Below are 10,968 nucleotides of genomic sequence, written 5' to 3' on the forward strand. Positions count from 1 at the left end.
ACTTTCAATGTTTACAGTTATTTACGTTTTCTTTCTTGTCATTTCTTGCCATTTTTCAGAACTACAATCTTCTTTTTTTACATTTCAAATGTGCCGTCTTTGAGCATTTTGGCTACGGCAGAAACATTAAAAAATTTCCGTATGTAGTAAATCTTAAAGTTCAAGCCGGGTGAGAAAGGCAATCCTCCTGATTCCATGGAAACGATCATTTCCAGTAACAAGGCCTGGTCCTTATAAAATGTTTTTTGAGTCTAGACTCGAGACTCTAATAGAGTCTGAGTAAGTAATGTCATGTCAACGCCATACAAATTGCATGCGTGTGACATCATGAGAGATTGAGTCTGGACTTCCAACAAACGTTTTATAAGCACGGGCACAGAAAACTACTGTCCATTATCATGAAACAATATTCACAATATCATGATTATCAGAGTTTCTGCCAGAGGGTAAAACAGGTATGGCACCATACTCTAAACAAATTTACAGATTTTATTTTTTAAAGTTAACCTTATGACAAAATTAATGATTTTTATCATTACTGTATGATTTTCTTAACCCTAACCCTAAATGTAACCTATTTTCTTTGTGGGGGAGGCCCCCCCCCCCCCTCCCCACGCCCCCTACCCACTGTCAAACATTGTAAATATTCAAGTCCATGGCGCCATACCCAAAAATTTCTTTCTGGCAGAAACACTGATTATCTAACCCACTCCCCCCTCCATGAAAAAAATAATTTTTCAGTGTGTTGTGATATTCACAGGGCAGGGAAGTGAAAAAAAGTTTCCCATAAAATGTGAAGTAGCCAGGGACAAACACAAGGAACAATGGAAACAAATAGTGAATGATGAACAGAGCACTCCAACATGAAACAACAGACTGATCACATGCAGTGGAAACAATTAAAGTTAGTTCTGGACGTTGATGAACAACAAGCTACAGAGTGCTGCGTTTGATGAAATTAATAAACATGTTTATCCTATAACGTACCCATCGTATCCATGTCACAAACCCATGTGACAATGTAGTGTATTAACCTGGTTAATAATGGTATGCAAATTTAAAAGTATATGTAAATTTGCAAGGTCTCTCGATCTGTAATAATGTGTTGCTGTCAATGGATCATTTGTTTACAAGCCAACAAAACCTGCATGTATACCTGTGTCTAGCGTTTTCATAACATTTATTTAAAATGTGTGACTTCAAACTAATTTGTGCTAATCGTAATGACGTCATATTGCCGATAGAGGCGACTTTAGTAATGTGATTTATTAAATATCGAACACAAATTGTATTTTAGAAGTGTTATAAGATAAATATAATTCACTACTCGTGTTTTTTAATATGTAACATATCAACCTCATCTAGTTAATCGGTACTTGTCTCGGCAGAGCCTCAACAAATACCAATTAACATAGACTCGGTTGATATTTTACATATTAAAACTTCTCGTGATGAACCCTCTATATTCATGATCCTACCAGCACACTATTTAATATGTGTCAAACTAACAGACAATCGTGAGATCAAGAGTGTCAGAGAAGTGAATAACCTTTTTTAATCAGTGGGCAACGGCAAAACAATAGAAATGAAGTATATATGGGTCCGATTTCACTAAGTCCCAAGTTAAACATGACCTAGGTTTTAGACTGTGTCTTCATAAACAAAGTCTTATTATATACATAATTCCAAATATCTGAAAAGTATCTTTAGGAGTAAAGTAAAGTTTGTTTTATTTAACAACGCCACTAGAGCATATTGATTTTTTATCTTATCATCAGCTATTGGACATCAAACATATGGTCATTCTGACACTGTTTTTAAGAGGAAACCTGCTGTCACCATATAGGCTACTCTTTTACTACAGGCAGCAAGGGATCTTTTATTTGCACTATCTTTAGGAAGACCAATCTAACATGTACGTAATTACATGTATGTATGTATGTATGTATGTATGTATCTCTTGTTTGTATTTCTGATCATTTTGGTGCTCTAAAAAAATGGTAAGAAATGTGAATAATACAAAACAAAGAAGATCTGATGATATATTTCACCGTTTGTCGACATTATTAGTATTTTAGCTAATACTCTAAAGCTGGTGACCCTTGTTTTTGAAGTACATGTACCTACTTATTTTTGTTTTGAAACAGATAAGATATCACATATTCTGACCTTTATTACACAGGTGTTGGAATGGGAAATAACAAAGAAAAAAAAACACACAAACAAAACAAACATCCACAACACCAATATATTTCATATCATAGAAATTTCATGAAGCAATAAGTGAAAATATCTTTAAAGTGTTCTCTTTTCTGTGTTTTGTGTGTTTCAATTAAGGTTCTGTCACTGGTACCTTTTAGTGTACGGGTAGCCATTTTCCGAGGCAGGCTGCGAGTGGACGGGTGAAGATTGGTTAGTGCTAGTTTTCGAGTCCCGACTCAACGGAGGTAAAGACCTGCAAAAACAAAGCACGGCATTTCTGTAAGGGATGTTCCACAAATTATTACATTGGGTGATTGTTGGGGTGCCAATTTAAAAAAATTTTTTAAAATTAATACAGTGTAACCTCTCAAAACTGGACCCTCTATAAACCGGAATTCCCCCAAAACGGAAATTTTTCAGTCTTTTTTTAAAAATCAATACAGAACTTAACCTCTCTAAACTGGATACCTCTGAAAACCAGACATTTTACTTGGTCCCAAGGGTGTCTGGTTTAGAGGAGTTTCAATGTAGTTTAAAAAAAAAAAAAAATGTTTATGTCTATTAGATAGTAAGCCTACTGCATGGGGGTAACATGACTGTCTGGTGATTGACTGTTAAATTAATGTCCCAAATTGTAAAAATGTTTATGCCTACTAGATAGTAAGCCTACTGCATGGTGGTAACATGACTGTCTGGTGATTGACTGTTAAATTAATGTCCCAAATTGTAAAAATGTTTATGCCTACTAGATAGTAAGCCTACTGCATGGCGGTAACATGACTGTCTGGTGATTGACTGTTAAATTAATGTCCCAAATTGTAAAAATGTTTATGCCTACTCGATAGTAAGCCTACTGCATGGGGGTAACATGACTGTCTGGTGATTGACTGTTAAATTAATGTCCCAAATTGTAAAAATGTTTATGCCTACTCGATAGTAAGCCTACTGCATGGGGGTAACATGACTGTCTGGTGATTGACTGTTAAATTAATGTCCCAAATTGTAAAAATGTTTATGCCTACTCGATAGTAAGCCTACTGCATGGGGGTAACATGACTGTCTGGTGATTGACTGTTAAATTAATGTCCCAAATTGTAAAAATGTTTATGCCTACTAGATAGTAAGCCTACTGCATGGGGGGTAACATGACTGTCTGGTGATTGACTGTTAAATTAATGTCCCAAATTGTAAAAATGTTTATGCCTACTCGATAGTAAGCCTACTGCATGGGGGTAACATGACTGTCTGGTGATTGACTGTTAAATTAATGTCCCAAATTGTAAAAATGTTTATGCCTACTCGATAGTAAGCCTACTGCATGGGGGTAACATGACTGTCTGGTGATTGACTGTTAAATTAATGTCCCAAATTGTAAAAATGTTTATGCCTACTAGATAGTAAGCCTACTGCATGGCGGTAACATGACTGTCTGGTGATTGACTGTTAAATTAATGTCCCAAATTGTAAAAATGTTTATGCCTACTCGATAGTAAGCCTACTGCATGGGGGTAACATGACTGTCTGGTGATTGACTGTTAAATTAATGTCCCAAATTGTAAAAATGAGACCATGTTTTCGCAGCTATCTTACAACCACGATATCATAAAACCAGCATACATGTATGTTGTAGTGATGTCATAGCCTACAATGATTTTACGATATCGTAGTGCTAAGATAGCTTTAAAATATTTGTAGCCAGGCGTCTACTAAAATAGATGGTAGGAGGGAGGGAGGGAGGGTGCTACGATTGGGTGAGTGGGTGTATTTATGTACATGGATGGATGATGGATGGATGAATCGGGTGGATGGATGGATGGATAGATGGATGGATGGGTGGTTTTTGGATGGATGGATGGATGGATGGATGGATGATGGATGGATGGGTGGGTGGGTGGGTAGTTTTTGGATGGATGGATTGATGGGTGGATGGATGCATGGATGGATGATTCAGGTGGATGGATGGATGGATGGATGGATGGATGGATGAATTGATGGATGGATGGATGAGTGGATGGTTTTTGGATGGACGGGCGGACGGATGGACGGACGGACGGACAGATGGATGGATGAATGGATTGATGGATGGATGGATTGATGAATGGATGGACTGACAGATAAATACAGATGAATGGACAGATGGACAGACGGACGGATGGGACACACAGATGAATGAATGAACACCTCAGCACAAACACAAATGTTAGATGTTATAGGATGTGGAACAAACATAATAAATGACATACACAGTCACATACAAACAATCCTGGAACAATGACCTTGACCTTCATCTAGGCCATAATTTAAGCACAAGTGATCTTTGCCTTAATAAAATCAGTTACTAGTAATGGGACTCGAGATGGCACCACCCGATACGATACGAGTGCCTCACATAAGAATAACTGTTTGCATAGCAACTGATGAAATTGTAATCTTGTCTTGTCCCAGTCAGCTTCTTTCCCGTGGCTGTAACTCTCATACAAAGGACTCATATCGCAAGGCATCGCTTTCACCAGAACCTACATATAATCATGTCCACTTGATTGATTAAATTGATGCTAGCTATAGCCAACAGTTTTGAAAAGAAAGAAAGAAATGTTTTATTTAATTACGCACAGAAAACACATCTACAAATAACTTGCCCAAGAACTACTAATCTATAATGATCTTAACTCCTACTTTCTCTTCCATTTGTCAGGGGTGGGAATTGGTGAACTGTGAAAAACAGGCAATCTAGAGGGGTCCCGGAAATTCTTCTAATCCTAGGTTAAAATCTATGCCATCTGACATAATTTGGAAGAAAGGACGATTAAAATGCGAGGAAACGCAATCTTCCATGAGAGGAAAACAACTGATCCGAGGAGAATTCCCATCCCTGATTTGTCTATCACGTCTAGCAGTCTAATCTTTTTGTTCTGTGTGGGTGAAAAAGAAAAAAAAAGCCCAACAAATTTCTTCTTACAGCTGATAAGTATGTATCGATCAACAGATAATTATGTATCATGGGAGATAATTACATTTCAAGGTAGGCAATTAAATATCAAGGGGGATAATTATGTAGCAAGGGAGATAATTATGTATCGAGGGAGATAATTATGAATCATGGAAATTAATTAATATGTCATCAAAGGTGTCACTTATGTTCCAAAGGAAATAAATACACGCCAAGGGAGGTAAGTATGTATGACAAGAGCGAGATGAAGAAACTACAGTCCGTCCCATCCTTCAGTTTAGTTTGATCTAAGAAGAAAAGTAAAAGTGTTTTGCAAATAAAAAAAACCTATTTTTGTGTGTAATTTAGAAAACAATTGGCTTAGAAATAAATAACTTGTAGTAAATTCCATAGTATGAAAAAAAACCCACAAGAGTACTGGTGAGGTACATGATACGCCTGTCAGGAGTTTGATGGAAAACCACATTATGTTCAGAATATATAAAAATTATTTGATTTATTTTGTATCACAGTGACCTAGTAATTGTATGTGACAAACCAACATCCCAAGTTGTTCCTACATGTGAGGTTTGATGGTTCTGTATGCAAGGTATGTTCAGGACAAGGGTTTACTGTTATGTGCAGTAGACCGTGAAAAGTAGGTCAGAGTGACCTAGTATTTAGTATGCGACACACCGCCATCCCAAGTTGTTCCTACATGTGTAGTTTGATGGTTCTGTATGCAACATATGTTCAGGACAAGGATTTACTGTTATGTGCAGTAGACCGTGATAAGTAGGTCACAGTGACCTAGTAATAGTAAACAACACACAACCATCCCATGTTGTTCTTATATGTTAGGTCTGATGATTCTGTTTGCATCTTTATGTAAGATATGGTGCGGACAGAAAAAGTTAACAGACGGACGGACGTATGGATGCCATACTACAGTACGACCCATCATAGACAGGCGTATATAAAAAGGCATTCCCTGTGGGAAGGACTATATAACGGTCTTCACCTATTCGCATTTACAACAGTATTTTTCATGCTGGGGTGTCGTTAAAAATCTTTTCTGTTCTATTCTATTCTACTCTATTGTATTCACCTGAATCTTCCATCAAGTCGTGGTGACGTCAGAAGGTTCTTCATGCCAGTGTCCTTGTAGTCGACACGCTTGAATCCCCTGAAGGTGGGGACGCAGACGTAGCGGCCGCCGTGTTCCAGTTCCTCCAGCTTCTCGACGGGGTAGCCGTCGCGCGTGTACAGTCTACAAACAGAGGAAAGGAATGTATAGGCCGTCACATTATTCTATAAAAAGAATTGTGTTTTTTTGTAAATACTTTCAATTTGGTTTGAAAAATTGTTATGGTAAAAAGAATAAGTGTTTTGGAAACAACACAAAAATACTAATCAATCGGCTCAGAAATTAATAAGTTGTAGTAAATTCAATAGCATGAAAAAAGGCATTCCCTGTTGAATGGACTATTGGTTCAGTATTGCTATGGTCTCACTACACAGTTCACTTTCAAGTGAGAGTTCATTCATCACAGTCCACTATAGATCCTAATTGTGACACATGTTATGGATCACATATTCACTTCCAGGAATTTGGGAAGAATTAAAAACAATATGTATGTTTAATGGTAAACCTTCTGGCTGTATTTTGCCCATGTTACACATATTTTGTAATATTGTGCATTGACCTTTTGGGACATGGGTGTATCGTGCGCAAGAGACAGCTGGAGTAAATCGGTCAATGAACCACCTGTTCGGACCGGTAGTACAGCCAGATGCGGTCATATAGCAAAAAACTGAGATGGAAATATTCTCAATTTTGGAGGGAAAATAAATGCTTATATAATGTAAGTTCGCGATGACATCTGTGTAGTGAGACCTAAACACAATATTGCATCTTGTTTTCTGTCATCAGACTGCCACAAGGCAAGCTGAAGATAATTCGCCTCAAATTTAGGTTAGGTGAGCATCAGATTTTCATCTCCTAACCTCAAGGGCCATAACTCTTGAGGCCCATAACTCTTGAGGGCAATGACTCAAGGGCCATACCTCTCGAGGGCCATAACTCAAATGCCAAAATGGGTAAATTGCCATGAAAGTAAGATTTGTTCTGTAACTTATATGATAAAGATATTATTATTGGGGGTTGGCATTTAATAACACCACTATAGAGCACATTATTAATCATCGGCTATTGGATGTCAAACATATGGTGGTTTTGACATATAGACTTAGATTATTGCTTAGATTATCCATTTCTGTATATTCAAAGTGCTTTTGGTCATCCTGGTGTTTTTAATATCACAAAATGCATTTCTCATCTTTTTAAAAACGCACAAGCGTCTGAGAAGTAACAGTTATGGAGTCGAGCTTTATCTATTTTTAGAGGGTAATTCACCATTTCAAAGTCACAGACTCATGTTTCACTGAATTGTAACTTTATCCAAATGTGTTATAGGTTTGTAGATTAACTAAACTTAGTGTTAATTTTCACGGGTTGAAACTAGGGTCTGTCCCTTTAACTAAACTTAGTGTTAATTTTCACGGGTTGAAACTAGGGTCCGTCCCTTTAAAGAGTTTATATTGCAAGGCAGTCAATTCATCGTTCACCTAGAACTTTACAGTCACTCACCTTTCCTGGTGAAGACCAAGTACAAGTTTTATAGTTATGCCGTAAACCACCCCACTGTTTACAATCAGACCTTGATGTTAAAGGGGAGCTATCATTTAGGCTCCCCATCGCTCCCCTGAGAATAGAAAAATTGTACTATTTATGGAATTAGTGAAATTTCGGCGAGATATGCCATATTTATTGTGTAGGAACCCAAAACAAGGGTGCCAAGAGTGACTGTCGTCGACCTTAAAGTAACTTACTTGTGTACTGCTGCGTTCAACTCGCTGCCGAGACATTCGGTGCACGCGTTGAGCACGTGGTTCCAGTCTCGCTGCATCCATGGCGTCAGCAGAATCCGATGAGGCTCATTTATGTCTTCCCCGTTCGACCAGCATCTGGGACAATAACACGTTTCAATGAACAAATAAACAAAGCAACAAACATATTAATAAACGACCAAATGAAAGAACAAAGGAAAGGAGTGTTTGTTTAATGAAACTTCAGAACATTTTAAACTATGGCTATTTGGTGTCTAACATATGGTTATTTTGACACTTGGTCTAGATAGTGAGAGTGAACGGAAAGGTATGTTTGGTTAATGACACCTCAGCACAGTTTATACTATGGCTATTTTGGTGTCTAACAGCATTATTTCGATATTTGGTCGAGAGACTGAAAGAGGAAAGGAAAGGAATGTTGTCAGGGCACAAATTGTTGCTGAACATTCGGTCTGATATAACCTACAAATTCTGCCGGACAAAATCAATACCTGCTAGACTTAACGTGATCATAATGTATAAATCAAAATAATTGCCGGACTGACGGGATGGCAGGCAAAAATATCTCCTGGCCCGTGGTGATGTTGACCAGAAAAACACAGGGCTATTTCTTGTTCCAGCCAGTGGTCTACGACTGATATATCAAAGGTCGTGGTATGTAGTATCCTGTCTGTGGGATGGTGCATATAAAAGATATCTTGCTACTAATGGAAAGAAAAATGTAGCAGGTTTCCTCTCTAAAACTATGTCAGAAATATCAAATGTTTGAAATCCAATAGCTGATGATTAATAGATCCATGTGCTCTAGTGGTGTCATTAAACAAAACAAACATTCAAATTTAAAAGACTGTTGACACACCTCAGAAATACAACTGAATAGTATTGGCGGTGAATTCCAACTTCCACAAAGGTATGTAGAATGGGTTGGGAGCACACCAAAGCACTTTGCAAACCAAACTTGGTGTATAGCTACAATTGGAAGTAATCCGTACTGAAACCAGCCTCGGTGGTGTCGTCGTTGAGCCATCGGACATACATGTAAGGCTGATGATAGGTACTGAGTTCACAGCCTGGTACCGGCTCCCACCCAGAGTGAGTTTTAACGACTCAGTGGGTAGGTGTAAGACCACTACACCCTCTTCTCTCTCACTAACCACTAACAACTAACCCACCACAGACAGCCCAGACAGCTGATGTGTGAGCCCAGTACAGCGTGCTTGAACCTTCATTGGATATAAGCACGAAAATAAGTTGAAATGAAATGCACCATCCTGAATGCACATGGATTTGCATTGAAGCTCAATGGCTGTTTGGGTTATCAACAGTGTAACAGCTAGTGCTTATGGTTTGGAAATTCATGGTGAGCAATAAAAGTTTGTTTTGTTTAACAACACCACTAGAGCACATTGATTTATTAATCATTGGTTATTGGCTATTTGGTAAATTTTGACTTGTAGTTATCAGAAACCCACTACATATTTCCTAATACAGCAAGGGATCTTTTATATAATATATTATATGCACTTTCTCACAGACAGGGAAACACATACCACAGCCTTTTACCAGCTGTGGTGCATGCACTGGTTGGAATGAGATAATGGTGAGCAATAAACTGCTCTCCTAAAATGATGTAGGCGAGCAACTACTCTCAGCATATTAGGCAAGCAGTTTTTCTGCCCATGCACAAATTGCTCATGTCAAAGCAAAAAGGACTGGTATAATATAAGCCATTTTCTTATTGAACACCAGGTCTCTGGTCTCTGTAGCGGTCTGGTGGGGAGAGAGATTCTTTCTATTTCTATCACATCCACTGATCTGCAGGTCTGACACACTCAGTACATATTATCCTGTGTGTGTGTGTGTGTGTGTGTGTGTGTAATCCTCTTTCTTGTCACTGGCTGCAGGGTTTTTAGACTGTGTCACATGACATCACATTGGCCGAGTTCAGACACACTGAGTGCTTCATGTTATACAGACCTGTCAACCCTCCCGGATTCCGCGGGAATCTCCCGGTATTTGATCAAATCTCCTTTCACCTGTGCGGGAGACAGTTTCTCCTTTTAAATGACATTTTTGTAAGCATAAAAAAAAATCGATCCTCTTTTGTCAAAATAACAGAAGGGAAGTAACTCTGCCTTTTTTTCTCATTCGGAAAATGTCGACTACTTTCGGTTTCCGAGAATGTAACAGGCCGAATTGTCCCGACTGTTTAACCTTTGCCGAAGTGAGAATTGTGGGATAGCCTATTTATATTGTTAAAAAAGCACATGGAGTTTATAAAATGACGTGTTATTATAATGTTTGTTGTCATCGTAATGGCTACGAAGCGTGTTGCCGCTAATTCAACAGGCTGTGTGTTGACATTCAGTGTTGCCATATAAAAAAAAAAAACTATCCAATTTAGTTCTAATAACACCTCTGAATAGTAAAATGTCTTCCCACTGGATTACATAATGCAACTATGACAAATTTGAACTGCCAGACTCCCGAGTTGACAGGATACACACGATGCATGTTAAAATCACATGTCACAGCAAGACAACGAAAAGACCAATTAGCTGTATAAACATACTTGTGTCAGTTAATTTTGTATCTTTGTGTGGTAAAATGTTGGTTATAAGGGTACACTTCAAGAAATTATTTTTGTACAATTAAAAAATGTTGTGTTTGACATTGACATAAAGTTACTCACGGAAATGGGTATAATTCCGATATATTTCACACGATGTCCGTAATGAGGTTTTACTTATGATTAATGAAAATACAATGTTTATTGCATCATTATAATGATTTTAAATAAGTACCACGCCACCGTTCCTCATTATAGTAAAAACTGAATATTAATTTATAAGATTTATATAAATTTGTCTTTGGTACTTAGGTACACTAACCACAAATGATAATGTAACGCAACCTGTAAGGCTGTA

At 37.8% G+C, this 10,968-nt stretch overlaps 1 protein-coding gene across 4 annotated transcripts in view; it reads right to left on the reverse strand.

Moving 5' to 3' along the window:
* The window catches only part of LOC121377344 (doublecortin domain-containing protein 2-like), a 141,177-nt gene that overhangs the window by 40,154 nt on the left and 90,055 nt on the right, over window positions 1-10,968 (reverse strand). For all 4 annotated transcript variants that reach the window (XM_041505292.1, XM_041505294.1, XM_041505296.1 and 1 more), the window contains exons 4-6: window positions 8,024-8,158; window positions 6,240-6,401; window positions 2,354-2,455 (exon numbers count right to left, since the gene is read on the reverse strand). In XM_041505292.1, the coding sequence (XP_041361226.1) occupies window positions 2,354-2,455; window positions 6,240-6,401; window positions 8,024-8,158 (399 nt within the window). The remainder of the gene's footprint in view (window positions 1-2,353; window positions 2,456-6,239; window positions 6,402-8,023; window positions 8,159-10,968) is intronic.

The sequence above is a fragment of the Gigantopelta aegis genome, chromosome 7, assembly GCF_016097555.1.
Source record: "Gigantopelta aegis isolate Gae_Host chromosome 7, Gae_host_genome, whole genome shotgun sequence".
Taxonomy (NCBI): Eukaryota; Metazoa; Mollusca; class Gastropoda; order Neomphalida; family Peltospiridae; genus Gigantopelta; species Gigantopelta aegis.